Source organism: Meriones unguiculatus, chromosome X, assembly GCF_030254825.1.
Source record: "Meriones unguiculatus strain TT.TT164.6M chromosome X, Bangor_MerUng_6.1, whole genome shotgun sequence".
Lineage (NCBI taxonomy): Eukaryota > Metazoa > Chordata > Mammalia > Rodentia > Muridae > Meriones > Meriones unguiculatus.
The window spans coordinates 120,396,845-120,422,472 of NC_083369.1; the positions used below are offsets into that span (position 1 = coordinate 120,396,845).

The 25,628-nt window shown below is 40.0% G+C and overlaps 1 protein-coding gene across 2 annotated transcripts in view; it reads right to left on the reverse strand.

Annotated features, from left to right (window-relative positions):
- Positions 1 to 12,345: 12,345 nt before the first annotated feature.
- Positions 12,346 to 25,628, reverse strand: part of Phf6 (PHD finger protein 6) — a 43,787-nt gene continuing 30,504 nt past the window's right edge. Inside the window, exons 9-11 of one of the 2 annotated variants that reach the window (XM_060375659.1) lie at positions 22,773 to 22,906; positions 15,740 to 15,866; positions 12,346 to 13,853 (exon numbers count right to left, since the gene is read on the reverse strand). In XM_060375659.1, coding sequence (XP_060231642.1) covers positions 15,740 to 15,866; positions 22,773 to 22,906 — 261 coding nt within the window. In that variant the 3' untranslated portion in view covers positions 12,346 to 13,853. Of the gene's footprint in view, positions 15,423 to 15,739; positions 15,867 to 22,772; positions 22,907 to 25,628 lie in introns of both variants that reach the window. The other variant, XM_021660109.2, reaches the window with a different exon arrangement.

A 25,628-nucleotide genomic window follows, 5' to 3' on the forward strand; every position in this document is an offset into this window, starting at 1 on the left:
TTCCATATTTACCCTCAGCCTATACTTCCTTAAAATGTCCTTACAGTGAAAAGGCTAATTTTTTTAATTGGAGGATTCAGGATTCAGTATTCCATTTTTTGTTGTTGTTGTTATTTTTGTTTGTTTGGACACAAGGTTTTCTCTGTGTAGCCCTGCCTGTCCTGGAACTCACTATGTAGACCAGGCTGGCTCAAACTCACAGAGATCAAGATGGCTGAGAGCAGCGGAAATATAATACTGCCCATCTTCTAACTGGCAACACTCAAATTCAGTTCTAGGCTTTTTGGGTCATAAAACTTTTCTTTTTTATTTTTTATATTTACCTTACTGATTCTTTACCTGGGTAATTGTCTGAGTCCTTCCTCTATGGGGTGGAGGAAGAACAGGAGGTACAGTTTTCTTGCTCAGGTATGTACCACAGGTGGATTTCTGCTTTGACTGACAGGCTTGTTAGATCATGTAAGCCTTTGCTCCTAGTAACTGTTCCTATGGTGCATGTGATTTTACTCATATGCACACCCAATTATGCATAGGTACAAGCTGGTAAAAAATTTCTTCTCTAAAATTTCATTCTAGGACAGTTTACCTTACTGTGCATGCACCCCCAAAACAGTTCAGGTTAGCTCTGTCTCTCAGGCTCAAATAAATCTCAAAACACACTGGAGTAGGAACTGACTGCAAAGGGGGTATTTCAGCAGATAGTTAGAGGAGGAGAAACGAATTCCACTGTTTGGTGTATGCTGTACCTGCAGCTTGATGAAGGTGGGCATCTTGGGTTGCTAAAGAAGAGGTGTGGGTATAGGCCAAGTGCAGCCCCAGGGTGGGAAGCTACCGACCACCCTGTGAGTTTTGCCTACCGCTCAAGGGCTTCAGTTTTGCTCTCTGCTTGCTTTTGAGTCAGGGTTTCACACTGTAGCCACAGTGGGCTGGCACTAACTATATATTCCAGGCTGGCCTCAAACCCATGACAATCCCCTCAGCTTCCTCAGTGTTGGGATTATGGGCAGGAGCCACCTCACCTGGCTTCAAGTTTTGAGCTGGCTTTACCATGCAGCGTTTTCCATAAGTGAATCAGTTTTTTTAAAACCTCCATTTCTCCTGAAACACCTTGCTTCAGCTTCCATTACTCGCCCTTTTCTCCTGCCCCTTCATCTCCTTCATGCCTGTAGTTTGCCCACCCTTATATCTGGGCAGGGTTGCCTTTTCTTTGCCAACAAACTACCGAGATTAAATCTCTGCCAGCAAGCAACAGGTTAGGCCAAGAGTCTGTGTAGAATCACAGGCTTTTCTATCTCAGTGCTACCGTCTAACATAGGACTTCTGTTTTTGGGTTATTTGCAAAAGCAGTTTGATTAAAGCTTGTTTGCCAGGTAGCAGTATTGGGAGGCTGTGGAACCTTTGGGAGGCATGGCCTAGTGAGAGAACTTTAGGTTACTGAGGTGTGTCATTGTGTGAGATTGTGGAGAGCTAGTCTCATCCATATTGCTTCCTACCTGAGAAAAGCAGTTTTGCTCTGCTCTGTGCTCCTGTCGTGGAGAACCTTATTACAGATCCAAAGGAATGTGACACTCATCTTACCCTGGAATTTTCAAACCTGAGAGCACAAATAATTCCCTTTCCTTGGTGTGTGTTGGGGGCAGGAGGTACACATGCACCCATATATGTTCATGTATGTGCATGACGGGGCCAAAGGTCAATGTTGGGTGTCTTCCTCTATCACTCTCCAGCTTGTTTCTGGAAACATGTTCTCACACGGAGCATGGAGCTTATTGATTCAACTAGACTGCCTCGCCAGCAAACCCTAGAGATTTGTCTTGCTTTTCTGGAGCTGAGATTACCATACCTAGCTTTTTAAGTGGGTGCTGGAAAAACAAACAAACAAACATCTCAGACCCTCATGTTTACAGAAGCAGCACTTCTTCCCACCCCCTTTTTTTATGTGTGTTTGCATAGGTGTTTCTGTGTGCACTTAATCGTGCATTTGTTTGTGGAGTCTAGAGATCAATAAATGTCTGGTGTCTCTACTCTATTTCTCTCCAACTTATCTGAGACAAGGTTGCTGACTGAGCCTGCAGTTCTTTGCTTCAGCTAAACTGGCTGGCCAGCAACCCCCATGGATACTCTGTCTCTGTTCAGCATTAGGATTATCTGCATGTATCTTACACATGCATGCTGGGAATTGGAACTTAAGTCTTTAGTCTTACACATCATCCACTTTGCCCACTTACCTCCCCAGACTCCCTCCTTATATAAAGGGTTATATAGCCCAGGTTGACCTCCAACCCACTATGGAGCTGAGAATGACCTTGAGCCCCTGATTCTCTTCCCTCCAACTTCCAACACTTGGCAAATGCTAAGACTTACAAGTGTGCACTATTGTGCCAAGCTAAGCAGTGTCTCATAGTGGCAGAAGACTGAATAATACAACCGAGGGACATTAGCTTAGGGGTAAGGGACCAAAGTCAGAAAAGGAGTGGAATTAAAGGAGTGAAAATCAAAGTGAGAGTTCCCAGGAAAGACTTGAATAAATGAATAACATGTGACTATATCAGGTTTTGTGTTGATCTTTCCAGGAGGTGGCCTATGAGTTCTCAGTTACATTTTCAGTTCCTGGACTGGAATGACCCTGTTATTGAAGTGTTCCAAAGTCCACAGCACTAGTTGTCTGCAGACTCATTCTCCTAGCTGCCTCTTCCTAAGGGAGAAAGAAAGGAGTTATACTGAGCCTTCTTCCTAAGCAACAAGCTAAAAAAATTGTTTTTATCTTATGTGTGCATATGCCTGCTTGTCTGTTTGTGTACCATGTCTGTGCAGATGCCCACAGTGGACAGTAGAGGGGGACGGCTGCTCCCCTGGATCCCGAGTTACAGGTGGTGGTGCTGAGCTGCTTAATGTAGATTTTGGAACTGAATTCAGGTCCTCTGAAAGAGCATCAAATGATTTTACAGTCCTCTCTCCAGCCCCCAGCAACACGTTTCATTTAAAAAACTGTTTGTGAAGCCTGGCAGTAGTGGCACTTGCCTTAATCTCAGCACTGGGTGGATCTCTGCGTTTGAGGACAGCCTGGTCTACAAAGCAAGCTCAAGGATGGCCAGGGCTAAACTGAGAAACCCAGTCTCAATAAAAACAAAAACAACCAAGCAACCAACACAAACAAACAAACACAACTATTTTTGAGGCCACTTGCCATCACAGTCACTATAGCAGAGGATAATTTTGAACTTTTGATCTTCCTGCAATCGCCTTCTCAGTGCTGGGATTATGGGCACATAGTACCATGCCTGGTTTATGCAGTGCTGGGAATGAAACCTGAGACTTCATGCATGATAGGCAAGTACCCTACCAAATTAGCTATATCACCAGTTTCAAGTGTTAGCCGTTTTGTTCAGTGTTTTTGCATTTTATCCTTACATGCACAACATTCCGGATAGCTCCCCTAAGTCACTGGAGGTACATAGACTAGGTTGAAATGTTTAAGAACAATTCTTTTAAGACACACATAGGAAAAAAATGTTGTACTCAAAAATAACGTTAAGCCACAGGGTGCTGGTCACAAAGGCCTTTAATCCCAGCACTTGGGAGGCAGAGGCAGGTGGATCTCTGAGTTTGATGCCAGCCTGGTCTACACAGAGAGTCCAGGACAGCCAAGGATACACAGAGAAACCCCATCCTGAGAAACTTAAAGAAACAAACAAATAAATGAAAAAAGTTAAGTCTGTTTTGGGGATCCATGCCTTTAATTCCAGCTCTTAGAGAGGCAGAAGGAAGCAGATCTCTGAAAGTTTGAGACCAGCCTTCTCACAGGCAAAAAGCTATTTTCAAATGTTATTCCTATCTTTTGAATATCCCTCATTAGAAGCCCTAGACACTCGTGTCTTTATTTTCAGAAGGTTCAATTGAGTCATTACTCTATCTAAACGACATTGTCCTGGGAAAATCACCTCCTTTATTATGTAGGTTTCCCAGAGAGGCGATAATTATATCAAGCTAAATACAAGGAGAACACAATGGCACCAACCATGAGAAGCCCTAGCAGCTGGCACTCTAGGAACAATTGCCCCAGATCTTTGCCTCTCCGAGGTACACTCATAAGAGCCATGCTAACTGGTGAGCCATACTCCATAAGTGCCAGTGCTGGCTGCAGTTCCTCTGGCCTAGATACTGTCAACATTAGCAAGTTCCAGGACAGCCAGGACTACAGAGTGACACTTTGTCCCACTCCCCACCCCCCAAAAAAAAGGATGTTAAAATTCCAGTTTGGGGGCCCTAGGGAATTGCACAGTGGATAAAACACTTGGGTACAAGCACAAGGGCCAAAGTTCGAATTCCAGGAAGATAAAAACCCAGGATCACATGCTGCAATTCCAGTGCTCCAATGGTGAAATATGAAGTAAGGACAGGGGAGACCCTGCAAGCTCACAGGCCACCTATCCCGGTGTAAGCAGCAGCAAACAAGGTACAAGGTTAGGAATGACATCCAAGGTTGTCCTCTGACCTCCAGATATGTTGTCTTAGACAGCATGAATCCCTCCAACCAGACAGGACTCCTAGTGGAGAGAGGGGAACACCAACCCACCCACAAAACTTTAACCCAAAATTTACCCTCCTACAAGATGTGCAGAAATAAAGATAGAGCAGATACTGAGCAATGTCCAGCCAATGCCTGGCCCACCCTGAGACCCACCCCATGGGAGACAGCCAACCCCTGACACTATTAATGACACTCTGCTATGCTTGCTGATGAAAGCCTAGCATAGCTTTCTTCTGAGAGGCTCCACCCAGCAACAGATACAAACAGATGCTGAGACCCACAGGCAAACACTAGGTGGAGCTTGGGGAGGCTTAGGGAAGACTGAGAGGAAGGATAGAAAGACCAGGAGGAGACCAGAACTCCACAGGAAGACCAACAGAGCCAACTAACCTGGGACTGAGGGGTCTTACAGAGACTGAAGCACCAACCAAAGAGCTTGCATGGACTGGACCCAGGCCCCCTACACATATGTAGCTGATGGGCAGGTGTAAGGGGAGTGGGGTTGGGGGCTGTCTCTGACAAGGAGGACTCTGTTGCCTGCTTTTTGATCACTTCCCCCTGATGGGACTGCTTTACCAAACCACTGTGGAAGAGGTTGTGCTCAGTCCTGATGCGACTTGATGTGCTTGTGTGGGTTGTTGTTGGTGGGGCTCCCATTTTCTGAGGAATAGGGGAGGAGGGATGAAGGGAAGAGGGTGGGACCGGGAGGAGAGGATGGAGGGGGTATGAGTGGGATATAAAGTGAAGAATTAATTAATTAATTAAAAATGAAATAAAAAAGAAAGCATGAACCTATATGTGCCAGTGCGCACACATGCACGTGTGTGCACTCACACATACACGCAAACACTACTAATTCTCTCACACACACACACTTTTCTAAATCATGTATCTTCTGTGCTTGGTCTCTAACGAAAAACACATGAAACCAGGTTCCAAAGAATCATTGCTTCCAGGTGCAACTAAATCAATATGAAATACAGAACATAACCCTATTGGAGCTTAAGGATCAGGAGTATTTGAAAATATGCCTATGTAGTCAGTTGTCTAACCTACTTCTGAAAGGTAAATGACTTAAATGACTGTAGCCCTCATGACTATTGAAGCTGTATGCTACAAAAAGTGCTTTCATTAAGTCACTCTATTTTGTTGCCCCTACGTAATTATTTAACAAACTGATAAGGACCAAATAAATAGAAACATGATCAAAGGCTGGGTTAATAGTAAAACATCAAAACTTATTTGTGTAATGTTTAACATTTGGAAAAAAATGCTTAAATGTTAAAATACCAATTAGCATAAAATGTAATTTGGGGAATTTGAAAAAATTTCATGTGTTTATTCACCCTTGACTGCATTCATTTAGATACTTTCACGCTGACTAGTCCCTGTTCATTTGGTTTTTTTTTTAACTAATAATTTCTTTTCAGACATGTAGACATTGCTAAATTGAAATTGCACAGGAAAGGATCATTTTTAGCAAATTAAACAAAAGCTCATTTCCTGCTGAGTCTTAGGCTGTATTTATGCAAAGCCAAAACAAACAGCTGAAAAGTTAGTTCAAATGATGCTTTCCTTTTTCACAAAAGCGACCAGCTGTTAGACACAGTTATAACTGGAGCTAAGAGAAATCACACAGCAGAAAAAAGGCTCTGGGAGTTTTTCAGTAACATAGTATGACCTTGTCAAGTGCATGGAAGTGAAACAACATGATCCTGGATGTAGAGAAGCAAGCCTATCTGGAATTGCTAGACAATGATACCAAATCAGTTATTCCTCAGAAGTCAAGAGGCAAGAAAATGACTGGCCACTACCTCTGTTATATGTTAGTAAAACATATAAAATGAAACTGTGTGTTGGGGCTTCGGGGTAGTGGGGACAAGGTCTGGTGGTAGCCCAGGCTGGCCTTGAACAAACTATGTAGCTGAGAATGACCATAAACTCCTGATTCCCCTTGCTTCAGATTCCCAAATGCCCAGCCAAAATGAAGCCTTTTACATCCTTTGTGAATTAAACACTGTGCCTGGTTTCCCAAGATATAGTCTCTTTGGCTTCATGGCAAAATCCAAAACCCACATAATGTATTTTTGGAAAAAGAACCATACTATTCTTCTCCCCCTCTCAACCCCCAAAACTAATTTTAGCATTTTTTTTTTATACAGGGTCTTACATTATAGTCATGGCTGGCTGACTCAGGAGGTAACCCAGGCTAGCTTGACACTGATGACAATCCTCCTGTCTCAGCCTCCTAAGTGCTGGGATGAAATTATAGTTAGGTGTGAGCCGTCATGGCTGCCGGTACCCTTCTAAAGTGGAGAAGCAGACAAATTAACTTTCAAGTGGCATAACATTTTTGGGTGGGGATTCTTATTACAGCTTAAAACATACATAACCCCAAACACACACACACACGGGGGTGGGAGGCAACACAGTGTATTTTACATATGCATGAAAGCATGTACAAGGATAGATATGCAACACTTTGGGGGACCGGCTTGAGGAGAAGGAGATTTCACATTCTGCTTCATGTAAATTTCTATATTTTAAATCTGTGTAATGACTACATATTAGGTTAGTTTTCTTTTTGTTTTGTGTATTTGAGAGAAAGAGGGGGTTGGTTCATGTACCGTAGTTGTCCTCAAGCTCACTACGTAGTTGAGGATGATCCTGAAATTCCTAATCATCCTACTTCTTGAGGCCTGGGCTTACAGACAAGTGCTAGGGATTACAGACAGGTGACACCATTCCCAGCTTTAGTTTTGTAAAACGCTGAGGTAAAACTCACAACATGAAGTACTTTCTTTTTTAAAGTGTGTATTGGTATAATGTTCTTGTGGAATGTATACAATTTAACCTTGTTCATTCACATGCTGATTTCTCTACCCCACTATCTGGTTTCAATTCGGACATCACATAGTGATGCTTATTCTAAGCATTGCCTGTCTCAAGTTTGGGTAAAGATGCTAATATTTGTTTTCTGTATTGCCAATAAAAACAACTAGCCAATGCTGAGCAATGGAGAAAACAGGGTGGGACAACCTAGTCCCAAGGGGAGGAGAAAGAATCGAGTGGGAGGAAAGGCTGGAGACAGATCTGAGGGGAGAGGACCAGGAAACATCAGGAGAAATGAACTGGACCTAAGATATGACTAAAAAGCAAGTATAATGTGGGAAATCTGAATGGGAGGAAGCTATGCAGGATTGGAGTCTTAGGATGGAGTAGTAATTGCCCAGCATTGTGCTCTAGGTAATTAAATAAGTCCTAGTCTCTGTGTGGTAATTTGGGTTTATAGCTGGTTTAAGAATAGCTGCTGTTTAACTAAAAGATAAATCAGTATTAAATATTAATAATCGTCAACAAGTGTGTTAATTCATTCACAACTAAAGGTTCAGAGATCAGTTCAGAAGTGGGGGTGGAAAGATTCTAAGAGCCAAAGGATCAAGGAGTGTGAGACTGTGAGACTGTGTCTTCCTCTAGAAATGATACACCACACACACAAAGTTTCACCAACATAAGATGAGCTGAACAAGAACAAAAATAGACATGCTAACATGGAGAAGGGAAAGCCCATGAAGCTTCAACCCTACACAAAGAACCATAGGCAAATGAGGAATCTGATAGCAGGAGAAAGTCTTCCAAGGGAAAAACATATCAATCAGTTATCCTATACCAGATGGTCAACCCTGAAAACATACATACAATTAACATTATACAGACTGAATAGGTACATTAGGAGTATATATGTATACACATAATTCCATGTAACAACAATTAATGAAAAAAAAGAGGCCACGAGTTTGAAAGGAAGCAAGGTTACATAGGAAGGAAAGCAAAAGGGGAAATGATGCAATTATTACAATCTCAAAAAATAAAAAGTAATTTTAAAACATAAAGTGTGCAATTTCTAACTCCAGTATATTTGTATGATCATAAAACCACCAAATATTATCTTACTCCAGACACTTCTTCATTCGCAAAAGATAACCATACACCTACTGCTAGTCCTTCAGTACTTCATCTCTGTAGCCACTGATAACAAATAATCTGCCCCCTCTTTTTTACCTTTGACTCTCTGGGAATTTCATGCATATTGAGCCATACCATTCATGACCTATTGTGTCTGGTTTCTTTTCAAGGTTCATCACTACTACAGCACATATTGAGAATTTGCTCCATTTAAAGGCTATAGATTATTGTTTGTTTTTAATGATGTGTCTGCTTGTATGCATTCTTGTGTTTGTGGATGACTGCAGAGGTCAGACGAGGCCATCCAATTCCCTAGGACTGTATTTACAGGCAGTTGTGAGCCACATGATGTGGGTTCTGGGAACTGACCTGAGTTTGTCTGTAAGCCTCCTCTCCAGACCTAAATTACTTTAAAAAAAATATGTGTATGTGGGTATGTGCATGGGTGGGTACAAGTGCCTGTGGAGTCCCAAAGAGGACTGAAATTACCTTGAGCTCAACTTATAGGTGGTTGTGAGCTACCCAACATGGGTGCTGGGAACTGAACTCAGGTCCTCTGCAAGGGCAGCAAGCATTGACTCCTAAGCCATTTCTCTATCCCCCTACAGATTACTTTTATAAAAGCTCTATTTCTATTTTTAATTATATGGATATGTGTACATCTATATGTGGGTATGCATACATGAGTACAGATGCCCAAGGGGTCCAGAGCTCCTAGAACTAGAATTAGAGGTGGTCTTTACCTGCTCAGTGTACAGACTCAATTCCTGAGCCATCTCTTCACCCCCTAGATTACTTTTATAACTACAGAAAAAAAATCCTTAAATGGTTCTGATTTCTAAAATGTGCAGAAACACTTCACCCTTCTGTATAAATCACTTTATAGAAACCTAAAGAGAACATCTTGAAAACCAGCATCCATTTATAATACTATTTTTTTGCTTCAATAATACTCTATTTAGGTATGTATATGAGTGCTCTATCAGAATGTACACCTTCATGCCAGAAGAGGGCATCAGATCCCAGTGTAGATAGTTGTGAGCCACCATGTAGTTTCCAGGAATTGAACTCAGGACCTCTTGAAGAGCAGACAGTACTCTTAACTGCTGAGCCATCTCTCCAGCCCTATCAATAACAGTCTCAATATTTAGTAAGAGGTCTTGTTTCTAAGATTAACCCCCCCACACTCTAAACTTCTTTTTTCTTTCTTTTTTCATAATTTTTTATTTTATGTGCATTGGTGTCTTGCCTGCGTGTATAGTCTGTGTGAGGATCTCAGATTCCCTGTAACTGGAGTTGCAGACAGTTGTGAGCTGCTGTGTGGGTGCTGGGAATCAAATCCAGCTCCTCTGGAAGAATAGCCAGTGCTGTTAACCCCTGAGCCATCTTTCTTTCTTTCTTTTTCTTTCTTTCTTTCTTTCTTTCTTTCTTTCTTTCTTTCTTTCTTTCTTTCTTTCTCTCTCTCTCTCTCTCTCTCTCTCTCTCCTTCCTTCCTTCCTTCCTTCCTTCCTTCCTTCCTTCCTTCCTTCCTTCCTTCCTTCCTTCCTTCCTTTCTCTCAAGGACAGGTTCTAACAGGCTTCCAAAACATTACTTTTGTTTTCACATCGTTTTATTTAAGTATTGTCATTTATACAGTACACCTAGTTAGGGCCTTGTCCATCTGGCTTTTATTTTCCCTATCTCTCCACTAGCATCTTAAAAGAAACAGCCTCAGGGAGGTAGAGGCACGTCTTGAACCTACTAGGTAGGTGGTCTTAAACTAATCCCCCCAATGCTGGGATTACCGGAGTGCATGACTTTTGAGTGGGTCTCACCAGGTAGCCCAAAGTTGGCTTTAAATATGTGGTCCTCCTGCCTCTGTCTCCTGAGTGCTGGGAGTACTGTTATGAGCCACTTTGTCCCGGCCTCTCTCCCTCTCCTTCTCTACAGGTTACATCTCACTGTGTAGCTCTGTAGACTAGGCTGGCCTTGAACTCACAAAGAGGTCCACCTGTGTCTGCTTCCCAAGTGCTGGGATTAAAGGTGTTCTTCACCATGCCTTGTTCTCTGCTATCTTTTGGCAAAAAGTCAGGTATAATTGACTTCACCACACCGACCTCATGGACAACATGTCTTCCATAGTAACATTTTCAAGTGTAACTTTGCCTGTAATGATATCTGATAGTTTTCATCCTCTGAGTAAAGTCAACTGTTATGTTTTTGTTGGTGTTAACGCCCACTAGAATCCTCATCTAAACAGGTGAAGATAGTGGAACATAAACTAGCACTTTGCCTGCACAACTGAAGACAACAGACAAATGGGAGTTTTTTGTTTTGATATCTTTAAATCGTAGACCTAGAAGCCAGGCACAGTGGCGCACACCTGTATTCCCAGCACTCAGAAAGGCAGAGGCAGGCAGATCTCTGGGAGTTTGAGGTCAGCCTGGTGGCCTACACAGTGAGTCCAGTACAGCCAAAGCTATACAGAGAAACCTCGTCTCAAAAAAAGGTGTGTGTGGGGGGAGGTAGACCTGGGGCTCAGTGGTTTAGTTTGTTGCTTTTGCAGAGGACCCAAGAACGTATGTCAGGTGGCTCATTACATGTACCAGCAGTTCCAGGAGCTCTGAGAACTTCTGGCCTCCTTGGGAACTAGAACATTCTCTTGCTCTCTCCCTGTCACACACCCACACACTTCATTGTTGTGTTTTTTTTTTTCTTTCTTTTCTTTTTTTTTTAAGAAAGACCTGCTAAGTAAACTTGGCATGGCTGTGCAAACCTGTAATAGCAGCACCTAGGAAGAGGAGACAGAATCAGGAGACTATGGTCAATACTTGACTATGGCCTGTGCTAAATGACACCTTATCTCTAAATAAATAGCATAGGAGTAGGGCTTTGGTATATCTGGTAATTTTGCTAGGAAACAATAAAGCTCTGGTATGAATCTTAGCAACTGCTATGGACTGAAGATAGAAACAATAAGTGCCTGGGGTCCCGCCCTGGGTGAGGACATGGCCTGATGAATGGTGGATGCAAGAGTACGTTGTAATTAGCTAAAAAAAAACCTATATAACTCATTCCATATATTTACAGTTATTTGGTTGATACTTAATCATAAATCTCATATACATACACATATGTATCAGACAGCAGTCGTAGCATGTGTAGGAGAGCACACTACTGGATGTTCTAGCCATCTCTCCATAAGAATGCAGGGTTAGAAAATATGTATGGCTACGGACAGTACATGAATCAAAATGTTGGATTTCTGACCTGGGTAGGATCAAGCTTAACACAAGAGCAAAGTCCCAGCAGCAAGCAGTCTGTGGAAGAGGTGGTAACCTAAGTCTACGAGGTGGAATAGCTGAATGACCTGTTACCTGTCAGATAATCTGTACTAGGCATTTTGATGTATTCATTTTCAGAGTTATATACCGATTTGGTGTCAATGGACTTGATTTAAGGTGTGGGGATCTGAACCGTGTTTTAGAAAGACCAAGATACAAGGCAACTCTACTGCTTTTAAAAGGTTGTCATTTCTTTCTATGATGACATCTTTAAATTGTGAAACTCTGAACTGATCATATTCATTTTTGTTCAACCAGACCCCTCCAGTCCATCTGCATTTTGAGTATGTGCTTTGTTTTGTCAAACCAGGGGACTAATCACAGGGCTAAGAGTATGCTGGTCAATACATATACCTGAACCTGTCTGTCTAGCCTGTCTCCCGTATTTGTTTACTGTCAAGCTAGTAAACATAGCATGTATTTGTTTTTCACCTTGAAGTACAGCAGGAGTGAAAGGAACGCAGAGCTATTTCTGTTACCAAATAAACCCGATACATGCTTTTACAAAAAAAGACACACAGATCTGAAATTCAGAACTCATTTATTGAACGAATAGTATATGCAAGAATACCATTAAAAGGAAACTAATACTACAAACTACAGTTTTGAAAATAAAGCCAATATAACAGGAACAAAATATACATAATGTGAGGAATGTTTGATTTTTGACCCATGACGCATTCCTTATCTTTACAATTAACTTAAATGTCTGTTAAAACAAAACTGTGCCTTGGTCTAACTTCAGTGCTTTTTCAAAAAGCAACAACACTCTACAACACTTATGCTTTGAGATATTTGAGATTCACACATTTGTTCAAGTACATAGATTCGATCCAATAGCAGATCTCCAGGTCATGTTACTCCGTTAGTATCTTGAGTAGTGTACACTAAGCAAGTACCACCTCGAGTTTGAAAACTGCTGATCCTTGAAATGAAAATTATTTCAGCTGTGGGTTTTTAAAACAATGAGATGAAAGTAAAACTCCCCCCTCCCCCCAGGAACAAAGAGCTCTTATTAAAGTATAGAAACTCAAGTCTACCCTTCTACTCTACAGAACATTTCTTACTAACATTTCTAGTAAGGCAAGAAATGTTCCAGAATGATCTTCAATATATGCTTGCAAAGATTACATGGTTTAATATTAATAATGACAAAAAGGAACAAAACAATTAAAGAAAAAAAAAACAAGAAAAAAGACAAATCAAAATTTCAGGCTAAAATACGCAGTAGACAGTAATGGCAGTATTTTTGGAAATGATGTAAATGCCATATATTTTCCAAATAATATCATGCTTATTAAAACTACAGTTAAGGACTTAAGAGATGTACAGTAAATACACTACTGAGGTCCATTTATCTAAATATTAATACCACAATGTGATTACTAGCCAGATGATGAAGATGCTACGTGGGAATGTAAGTACTGTACAATTTTTACATTGTAAGGCACTTTTACTCAGCGTAGAATGAAAACAGGAACAAAGAATCAAAATATTGGAAGTTTACACCTAAACATGAGTTCTTAATGTGACTTCAGTTTACACTTCAACTTTAAATGGTTATTTAGCCAATCACACCACAGTAAGAAAAACAGGTAGTCAGCCACTTATCTAACCAACCGAAAGGTAAAGTGCTTTTCTGGTTGCTAGTGGCAGAGAAAGGGCTGAAGAAACCCATACAAAGTCACGCATTTACAACAATATCAAATCCATCAATTGACAACTATAGTATTTGAAGTCCTTTATATAATTATTGACTGGCCATAATTACCCCTGGCACCTTCCATTTTTCTTAAAAAAAAAAAAAAAAATCGTTACAGTAGTTGTCCAAAAATGAAGGAGCTCTATTTCTCCGTAGGTAAGTTCTATGGCACACAATGTAAAAATTACCTAGACATTAAGTGATTTAAAGATTTAAAAAATAATGTTTTTCAAGCGGTTATAAGGAAATAAAGTACAGATACTTTGGAAAAAGTCACATCGCTTGGTAAACAAACTGAGATCTGTCCTTGCACTTCAAGTCATGGTGAACCTTGAAAATGAAATCACATACACATCATGGCATATTAAGAGCAAAAGGAGAAGACGTACAAGGCAATCCACTACTAAAGCTAGTTTCCTTCTAAAATAACAATTAAAATGGTTAAACTAAATCAAGCATTGAGTCCCTCGATTTAAGGAAATGTGTAAATACACACCTTAACAAACATGATCTTAAGGGACTAGTAGTTTAAAAACCCAGTCAATAAGCACAGTGTAATTTTCCACCTGTTACATTTAAAACTGCTGTTCTACCAGCTGCAGAGTAGATCAATGTTCAGTCAAAAGTTAGTATGTTAATTCTTGCAAATATGATTAATTGTGGTAGGTTAACTAATAATTCAGAACTCAGAATCTCTACCTTTCATACTGAGGCAGACCACAACTAAATTTTTTGGTTTTACCATAAAGAAATATATAAATGTGCTTCAGCAGGTAAGAAGAAGTGTGTCACTAGCAAGAGATGCCTGCCAGTGGAAATCCTTTCTAAAAATCTGGTGATTAAGAAAACACTTTTGAGCCCTAGAAGAAAGCAGGGCACAAAAACCTATTCAATATGTAAGCAAACTGATGACTGAAATCATTAAATAAAGTTTCTAAAATAGTGGTCACAAAATCAAAAATAAATACTGTTTTACACAAAGATGGTTTCTTAAAAAAAAAAAAAAACTCTGTTAGCACATAAGACCTTCTTAAATATATTGGGCCAATATGTGAAGCATTCCTCACCACAGGGCACTTGAGAGAAACTGGTTTCAGACATGAGGTCCAAAGTCCTTAGCTCGTTGGTAACCTCTTTAATCTCAAAAGAGTTGAATCTGATGTTGCCAAAGGTTATTTTGATCTTGATAGGATTCCATTATTTTGCCAGAAGTTCTTTGTACAGCACAGAAATGTGTACTGTCAAGAGAATTTTGGCAGATTCACTGGAGCTCAGAGCTTGTCATCACCAGTTGCCTAGAGTCCAGGCTGGTCAGTGAAAACAACGCTAAAAAGGACCAAAAGATGGCTTCAGCACACTTCTTGGAAAAAAAATGTTTAAGATGTGCTGTTGAAGCCAAGATAAAAAGGTTCTCTTCATTTTTAATTTCCATTGCTTGATTGAATACAGGAAAAAAAAAAAGCCCACAAATTACCAGGTGTTGCCACCAGGGGCGTGATTGCATGGTGAAGTAAAACTTGCTTCCGGTTTCCTTTGAGCATGGATCCACTACATAAACTTAAAACACTCTAAACAGTAGAACTTTGTTCAGTCCAGCAATACAGTTTACTTCATTCAAGGTCTGCTTTAACTGCTGACAGTATACACAAGGTTAATAGTGTTTCGATTGCTTCCCAGAAACTAGACACTACAGCTACGTACTATCAATATGTCAAATTCAGCCGTCTGGTGAAGGCTCAGAAAACAAACAGGGTGTTTTTAGGCAGTTCAATGAAGGATCTAAGAGTCGGGCAGTAAAAAGTTACAAACCCTTTTTATTTGAGAAAAGAGTGGAAAAAAAAGCATGGGAGTTTTAGATGTTCTTATTCTCAGTTCTCTAACTGTCTCTGTCCCACGAACCTGTTTAAAAGATGATAAAAAAAAAACATAAAATATGAAGCATAAGGTGATATAATCAACATAACATTATTGAAAAACAGGGATATCTTATTGATTCCACATTCTAACTATATTTACTGATGAAGTAGATAGCTTGTTTTTATGGCTCTAAAACTGACCAGCTAAAGAAAAACAAATACAACTGTGACAGTCCTCAGCATTCTGGCACTACACTCGTAACTCAATACAATAGGATTAAAATTCTTGCTGAATGTTGTCATTCTGTTTCAGCGTGCATGGTATTCTGACAACAGAACTCATTAAATCAACTTCCATACCTAGTTTCCATTAAGCTGCTGCTGGGTTAGTTGCTGATCAATCATTACTCTTCCTCGGCTCTTATTCTCTCGTTCCTCATCTTCTTCATCTCGTTCATCATTTCCACTATGGTTTTTACAATACAGTCTACAATGATGAAAGACAAGCATCTCAAAATCTTTCTTTCTAATGTTGATGAGAATATAATTACATTATCATTAGCAGAGGAGGTTGGTTTCCTTATAGGACATGGGTTTCTTCATTCAGACTTAGTACCATGAGGTAGAGCATCTGGTAAAGGCACCTGATAATAAGCTCACATGGTGGAAGGAGACAACAGACGCCCAAAAGTTGTCCTCAGATCTCTACTTGTACGCTGTGTCACACATGTGCCCCGGCTCAGCAAATAAAATTTCTTTAAAAATCAATTTTTATAGACAAGTTTTATACACAAGTTTAAGGCCAGCCTGGGCTCCAGAGTGATACTGTATCTTAAAATAATACAAAACAAAATCTAAAAATCAACTTTCAGGTAAACAAATAAGCTAATCAAATGTCACAAATTTACTTCATGTACATAATTTGCAATTATTCTTTGAGAAATACGGTTTTTAAAATATTTACTTTGTATTTGTGTGTGTGTGTGTGTGTGTGTGTGTGTGTATGTACACCCAGAAAATGGCCCTGGATCTCCTCAAAGTGTAAAAAGTGTTCTTAACCACTGAGCCATCTCTGGCCAAAGAATATATTAAAGGTGCTTGCCACCAACCCCAATGGTCTGTGTTCAACACCCAGGACCTACATGATAGAAGAACACAAACAAACAAATAAATGAACACACACACACAGAGAAGGACAGAGAGATCTGTTCTCTATACATTGTTACTTTCTGCTTGTATTTTATGACACAGCCTTCCTCAATCTCTTCAGATGATTTTGCATCATGAGCTTCCTTGCCTTCCAATTTCTTCATGAATCGGTTGCTTTCCCTGCATTGCATTTGGTTGTATCTCTCTTCCTCTATACTGGTCCTTCCAATTTCCTTTCATCATATAACATTTACCTTCTAAAGATGGGACTGAAACAGACAGCTTATCAGCTGCACCATACTGTGGATTTGTCTAGGTCCATTTCATTTGATTCTCTCTTATTCCATTTCATATAAAATGGGCAACCAAATTAGAGTTTGGTCAGCCTCAGGTCCAGCTTTAGTCTACCAATCAGGACACTCTGTAACTGCCTTTTGAAGGCTTTCCAATTTCCAATTTCCCCTATCAATGATGCTATACTTAAATCACATTAAGGTAGCAGCAACCAAGGTAGAGTTCTTCCTTATATATGTAGGTGCCTCCTTAAATACAAGCAAGTGGTTGCCAGAGTCAAGTTTTTTTTTTTTTTTTTCAAATTGTGCTGTTCCAACAAATTTTTATTTGGGCAGATATACTGTCTATTTGAAATTCATAAAGTTTTTAAGATAAAATGATGTAGGCGGAATTCACGAAGTTTTAAAGGCCTGACTAGAAAACCTAGTGAGACCCTGGCTCAAAAAAAAAAAAAAAAAGTAAGTCAGTCCCAGTGGCCCACCCCTTTAATCCCAGCACCCAGGGAAACAGAGGCAGGTGGATCTCTGTGAGTTCCAGGCCAGCCTGGTCTATAAAGTGAGTCCCGAACGGCTAAGACTACATAGAGAAACCCTGTCTCAGAAAACAAAACAACAACGAAATGTGTGCAGTGATGCCCTGTCTTTTGCTGGGTGATGGTAGCACAGTTCTGTAATCCCAAAATTTGGGAAGAAGAGGCAGGCAGACAGACCTCTGTGAGTTCAAGGCCAGCCTGGTTTACAAAGCGAGTACAGGAGAACCAGGGCTACATAGAAAAACCCTATTAAAAAAAAAAAAAAACCCAAAACACTAAAACCAAACAAAACCAAAACAAGCAAACAAAAACAACCCAAAAGGATTATTAAGAATGGGGAATAGGGGAACAGAAGAAAGTAACAGGGCTGAGAATGATTGAAGTACGTTATTTTTATGCATACAGTAACAAAACCCCTTTATACAGTTAGTATACAGTAACAAGAAGAAAGAAAAAGAGAAAGGAAGGAAGGAAGGAAGGAAGGAAGGAAGGAAGGAAGAAAGAAAGAAAGAAAGAAAGAAAGAAAGAAAGAAAGAAAGAAAGAAAGAAAGAAAGAAAGAAAGAAAGAAAGAAAGAGAAAAAGATAAAGTTGATAAATCAAAACTAGTTTTCAGTAATTTTTACACTAGACAAAGATGGAACAGTACCCTACTGTGGTCAGTAGTGAATAAAAATATGCATTTATTTCTCACAAGGTTTACAACCACCATTTGAGAAAAACAGACGGCAAGGATGGGCTTGAGTATGATAATAACTGAATACAAGTTTTGTGGGGTTTTTGTTTTGTTTTTAAGAAAAGGTCTTATGAAGACAATGAGAACAGGCAGTCCTAGAGGCAGACCTAGAACTCATAATGGAGCCTAGTTAACACTCAAATTTATGGTACAAGTGACACCAATGAGCTACGTCTCCTGCCATCCTTAATTGAGGACCTTTTTTATTCTGTTTCACTGAGACAGTCTTATACAGCCAAGGCTGGCGTCAAACTCACTTGTAACTAAGGTTGACTTTCAACTCCCAGTCCTCCAGCCTCTGTGTCCTAAGTGCTGGGGTTACAAGCATGCACCAACCCATCTTGCCTGGATTTTCAATCTACTGTTGTTCATTATTTTCCTTATGTTGTAAAATATTTAACAGCTTTATGAAGAATCCGTACTCTGCAAATACTGCACATCAGGACTGCATCATGCATCTTAATCATTTTTACACCATGAGTTCATATATCAAGAGTGAGCACTCTAGGCAGTGCCATCACCTGCTACGCACCTTCTCCCAAACATAGCCCCAGTCTAACTTAAACCTTTGAACCAACCTAAAGTTTACAGGAAAGGTGGACCGAGAAGAGGAAACATAAGTAATGAGAATCAGGACAGCAAACATACAAGTCTAGAACTAGGGATTTTTGCAAGGCAGCTTACAAGGGTCTTTAGGTAGGAAGGAGAGGTGAAAGTGAAGTGGGGGAGGGGTTGCCTTGATTGTTAACTGTTCTAAGTAAGAATCATTCTGTCATTTCCCTTCAGCAGGGTCTCAGCCCCTCCTCCCATGCCCACCCAGGGCATTTACTACCATGTGCACCCATTTGGCTATTCTTCTCTGTAATCTGCATTCCCAAAGACCCTCATGTGAATTCCTATCTGCAACCGGCATTTCAGGGAGTTAAGAAGGACATTTCACGGTGAGAAGTACAAAGAATGACTTAAATCATCATGGCCAAGTTTTTTTTAGAGACGGCCACTGACACATGATTTTCTATCTTTGCTCTTTTGAGATAACGAGCTCTCATATGACCTCGGACTGTTAAACTCCTATCTCTACACCCGAGTGCTATATACCTGTTTATATATGCTATGACAGGGGTTGAACTTGGGGCTTCATGCATGCTAGGCAGTGTCTCCACTGACTAAGCCAAACCCGGCCTTGAAATATGATTTTTCTGACAGCTAAAAAGTAAATCTAAATGTCTAAAACAGAAACAAATAAAAGTTATTAACCTATACAACAGACAACCACACAACCATTAAAATAGAAGTATTAAATGTTCTAGATACAACACATACAAAACAGATTGTAACCAAACTGCCTCCCACATCTGACATCTTTCTTGTGAGCCTTTTAGATGAGGAACAACTCTTGATGTTGTTTAATCTGGGATTTTTCCCTGTTATGTAAGTTACACCAAATCATTACAGACAGAAATTATGCTGATTAACACTTAGATAAAATTGTTAACATTTTTTTATTTGCTTAACATTATATTGGTTTTTTATATTAATCTTATGATTAGGTAGCTTTTAATGGTAAGTCCTTCCATTGAGGAATACAATATACTTTACTTGAGTGCTTATCAAAATACAATTGTGATTTATTTATTATTTATATATTATTCTGCCTGCATGTAAGTCAGCAGGCCAGAAGAGGGCACCAAATCTCATTATAGATGGTTATGAGCCACCATGTCTTCAGGACCTTTGAAAGAACAGCCAGCCAGTGCTCTTAACCTCTGAGCCATCTTTCCAGCCCTGCAATTGTTTTTAAAGTTAGATGAAGTGTATGTCCATGTATAGGGAGAAGGGAAAGAAACATTTTTCCTTTACATTTTCTTTGTTTGTTTGCTTGCTTGTTTGTTTTGTTTTTCGAGGCAGGCTTTCTCTGTGTATCATCTTTGGCTATTCTGGACAGCCAGGCTGGCCTGGAACTCAGAGAGATATACTTGGGATGAAAGGCATATTTCCACCACCACCCCCCTTTACTTTTTTTTTTTTTTTTCAAGACAAGGTTTCACTGTGTAGCTTGGGCTGTCCTGGAACTCACTCTGTAGATCAGGCTGGCCTTGAACTCAGAGATCTACGAAGATCTCTCCTGAGACTACAGGCACCACTACCGCCCAGCTGCTCCTTTACATTTTCATACCAACTATTATTGGAATGGCCTTTTAAAAGGTATCTCATTGTATGTTAGTGTATTTTCATTAATTTTCCAGTTTAGACTTGATTCCTTTCTATTTCCTTGTTAGACAATATCAGTCACAAGTAACCATTGTATTTATTATATATTTGCCTTTCTTTTTTGTGGTTCCGGGAATGAACCTTGGGGCCTCTTGAATGTTCTAGTACCTCTTTCTCTTCAAGCTAACCCTTCAGAGCATGTCAAAGATAATGCTGGTTGTTGGCACCTCTGTCTTGCTCCTAATCAGAATGTGTGCTCAGTCTAATTGTTCTATTACGGATGAGCATGAGCATCACATGAAGTTTGACCCTCACTGCAGAGCTACTGAACTGAAACAACTGTGGTAGGACACAGGCATGGACCATCCAAAAAGGCCCAGTCTAATTCTGGTGATTCTAGGACCAACCCTGGACTGGGACCATTGTTCTTTTACTGCAACACCAAACACACTATTTGTTGTTATCTCCTCAACACCCTATTATGATTCCTAACTTAGCAAAGTGCCCTTGATATAATACTTTTAAGATTAAGAAATCGACACTCAAAGTTATAAAGTGGCCTTTTATCATTTACCCTAGAAGGTGGTGACATGATTTTTCTTTACTAATTTTCAATACATCAAATGAACACTTAATTTCCAATTTTAAACATCAGATTACAAAGCTGGGTTTGATGTTTATATTTTATACTAACTCTACACAAATGCATGCACACACACACACACACACTGAGACAGGTGCATTTTGCTGATTTGAATGGTTTGCCATTAGAGTTAAGCATGCCTTACACAATCAAATAGAAGTCTTTTATTTCTTCTTATGTGTTAGATCTCTGTATAATATTCACACTGTCTGTTGCTTAAGGGCCTGACAGCATTAGCAAGTTATGTGGACACCCAAAGGGCTTGAGGACTCAATGTGCAACTGCTTTTTTCACAAATGGAAGACCCTGAAGAAATTGTTTCACTACATATTAGTTATTGTTCTACTGCATATTAAGCCTGTGGAAGTGTTTCACAACTCTCAAAGGCACATAAAGTTCAGGGATTCCTATCAAATTATTCTCCATCTGATGAAAAGAATGATACACCAGTAAGTGCAAAACCCATTACAAAGAGTGATGTGCAGTCCAAAATTTCAGAATACATTCTTTCTCTCACGCTGTGTGAGGATTAAATGCAGACCTTTACACACAGCAAACAACCACTTTAATCTGAATACACCTGTTGGAGCAGAAGCAAAATGGAGACAAGATGAACAGGCTATTGATGATCTAGGTGAAAACTGTTAGACTAGGGTATATGATGAAGTATAAGGTATGAAGGCTGGACAAGGTGTACGCACCTTCAATCCCCCAGCACTAAGGAGACTGAACTCAAGGCCAGAAGGGGCTACATAGTGAGACCTTGTCAAAACAATAAGAACAACAATAAAAAAAAACCAACTATACTTTGGCATGGAGCTCAGGGAGTTTTGTGAAAGTCAGAGCAACAACTAAGGGAGCTAGAGGACTCAAGGACTCTACAAGAAGACCTACAGAGTAAATTAACCTGGGCCCATGGGAGCTCACAGAGACTGAAGCACCAACCAAAGAGCATGCATGTATTGAACTTAGGCCCCCTAGAGCAGCTTGGTCATCATGTGGGTCCACTAACAATGGGAGTATGGGCTGTCTCTGACTCTGTTGCCTGTATTTAGATCCCTTCCCCTAACTGGGCTGCCTTGTCTGGCTCAGTAGAAGATGTGCTTAGTCCTGCTATGACTTGATGTGCCAAGTTGGGTTGGTACCCATGGGACGGTGCCTCCCCTTCTCAGAGGAGAAAGGGGAATGAAGAAAAGGGAGTTTGAGAGTGGGACTGAGAGGGGGGCTGGGATCAGACTGTAAAGTGAATAATAAAAATAAAATACTAGAATTTGTCTCAGTGCTACAGTGCTTACTTGTCCTGTGTACACCAGAACACCTGTGCCATGTTTACCTTTGCCCTTTATATCTCAGCTCCAGCAATTTTTTTTAAAGCAAACTCAAACACTACTTGTCACAGGTTAGGTTAGCTCTTTCAACACCAATATCGTAGCTGTTTATAACTACTTCTAGATATTTATATAATTTATAATTGAGCACTGACTTGTCTGGCCATTTAATTAAAAGGTAGAGTTGGGAGAGCCCAGCAAACTGTGAGCTTCCTGAGGACAGTCTTGTGACTGAGTGATCACTAATGAATGACCAGCTCCCAGTACAATGCCTACCAAATGGTTGACAGGTGGATGAATGAATGCTAAACCAGGGGCATATAGTCAGAAAAAATGCTAACTGTAGTTCTCATTCCTTATACAATGTTGGGACAGTATTCTAAAATTGCCTGAGACATCATCAAAGAATAGAGATAAAAGAAAAAAAAAACCCACTAGTGTTATCTTTTTAACGGTACTGACTTACTGACATGTTAAAGAAAACAGACAGTTGTTGTCTTACTTGTAAATTCCTCGGGACATATTTTCAATGTATTTTGCTTTGTCCTGTACTCCACAGTGGTAATGGTAGGTTTTAACACAGGCTTTAATTTCACATCCAATAGTAGCACCAGGCTGACTGCAAAGTGTACATTTCTGTTAAAAGGAAAAGAATAATCAGAAGCAGTACTTCAAGGCTTAGGCAACCTTTTTTTTTAAAGATTTATTTATTTATTATGTATACATTATTCTGCGAGCATGTACACCTGCACAACAGAAGAGAGCACCAGATCTCATTATAGATGATTGTGAGCCACCATATGGTTGCTGGGAATTGAACTTAGGACCTTTAGAAGAGCAGCCAGTGCTTTTAGCCTCTGAGCCATCTCTCCAGCCCTTAGGCAATCTTATCTATTCTATTTCTAGCATATTTAGCAAACTACTTCAATTTAAACAGAAAAGAACAGTCAGGAGCTGGTTCCATTACTCAGTAGTTATGAGTACCTGCCACTCTTAAAGAGGACCAGAGTCTAGTTCCCAGCAACCATGTTGTAAGGCTCACAAATTCCTATAGCTTCAACTACCTGGTTCTCACAGGTTGCAGGCAGCTTGCAACTGCCTGTAACTCTATGTATCTGATGCTTTCATCTGGATTCCGTGGGTACCCATATACATGTGACCACACAGGCAGACACACATACACATAAACAAAAATAAATATTAAGAAAATAAGGAAATAGCAGCCATTTTCTACTGAAAACTACGCCAATAAACTAAACTTACATAGCTGTGACACCATGTAAGACTGGGTTGTAAATATGCAGATGACACTTAATTTTGCCAAGCACAAAAGGAATAATATTGTGTATTTTAGTGGTTTGACTCCCTTTCCTTCCTGAAATCAGAACCTTTCCTTTTATGATTGGAACAAATGAGAAAAACGGGAAGCAATCCCTCCATCAAGAGGCTCACTAATGTTTATGGAATGGCACAGGGTGGCTGATAGGGCTGAGATCATTTCAAAACATCTCACTTTGGCCTATAAGCTTCTCCTAAATAATGCTGAGATTGGCAGGTGCCCACTGCAAAAGACCGTTCACAATGCACTAAGTCCAATAAACAAGAGGTAAAGAGAACTTGAATTTTTGTCCCACTTACATTAGACTTTTGCTAAACAAAATAGCACTGTGTGCTGCATAAGAAGATAAGGTAATGATTTTCCTACAATTTTAGCAATAAAAGTACAAAGTTTTATCAGTAAAGATTTCAGCTTCAAAGTGATCAAAATTAAAAACCAGGCAAAAACCAGACAGCCTGAACCTAAAGAACAGGTAATTTTCACACTATAGGACCCTCCACAAAGAAAAGGTCATTTCTTATGGAGTTGGACAAGGACCATACACATCTGAATCTATTGCATGAAAGACTGAAGGAGAACTTCACAACAGGGGGAATAGACAGACCACCCCATCCAGTATCAGCTATTATGTGACTGATAGCTAAAACATGGGATGATACAGTCCTTCCTCTGTAATATTATTTTGGCTCCAAGAGTTGGAACTGCATCTATTCATGCCCTTATGTATAATTCCTGGTTTATTTCATCTTAAAAATTACTTGATGTGCTATATGAGTATTTAGACTGCATATGGGTCTGTCACTACATGAATGTCTAGATCCCTCAGAACTGCAGTTACACACTGTTGAGCCCTGTGTAGGTGCTGGACTGGACCAGGGTCACCTGTAAGGGCAGCCAGTACTCTTAACTACTGAGCCATCTCTCTAGCCCCTTATTTCATTTTTCGAGTTTATTTTTTAATCTTTTTAATGATTATTTGTATTTTATGTATATGTGTATTTAGTCTGCATGCCTGTCTATTCTATGCCTGCAGTACCTACAGATGACAGAAGAGGGTGTAGGACCTCTGAAATAGTTAAAGATGAGCCATCATGTGGATGCTAAGAATTGAACCTGGTTCTCTGGAAGAGTGATGAGTGCTCATAATCACTGAGCCATCTCTCCAGCACTTATTTAATTTTTCAAAATATTTCTTTGATTTTTAAATATGTATTTTGTGTGTATGTGTGTGTGGAAATGTGCACACATGAGTAGAGAGTGTTGAATCTGGAGCTACAGTTACAGGGAGTTGTGACCTGGGTGCTGGTAACCCAACTCAAAAACTAGCACGTTCTCTTAACCCTGAACCATCTCTTCAGCCTCTGTAATTCCCAATTTAAATATAAATATGGACAATGGACAAACAAGTTTAAAAAGAAAACAAATGTAATTTGTGTTCTTTAATAAGTCAGAGAAAATGAGACCAGGGGCTGGAGAGGTGGCTCAGCAGTTAAGAGCACTAGTTTTTCTTCTAGACGACCAAGGTTCAATTCCTAGCAATCACATGGTGGATTACAACTATCTTTAGCTCCAGTTCCAGAGTACCCAAAGCCATCTTCTGACCTCCCTGGGCACTGCATGCACAAGAATACATGCAGACAAAACACTTATACACATGAATATATATATGTATGTATATTGCACAATTGTAGGGGCTGGAGAAATGGCTCAGTGGTAAATAACATATATCACTCTTGCAGAGGACTGGAGTTTGGTTCAAGCATCCACACTGTGGCCTACAACGTCCTTGCTACTCCAGCTGCAGGGAGTCTACTGCTGTTTTCTGGCTTCTACAGATATATGCATAAATATGTGTACATAGACACACACACACACACCTAAAAATAAAATAAAATCTAAAAAAAGAAAAGAAGCACAAATAATGCTTCATAGAAAGACTATGGGGCTTATCGTCCACCAGCAGCACCAGGTTCAGAGAAGAATTCCATCCCAAAAGAACAAGGTGGAGAGGACAGGGCA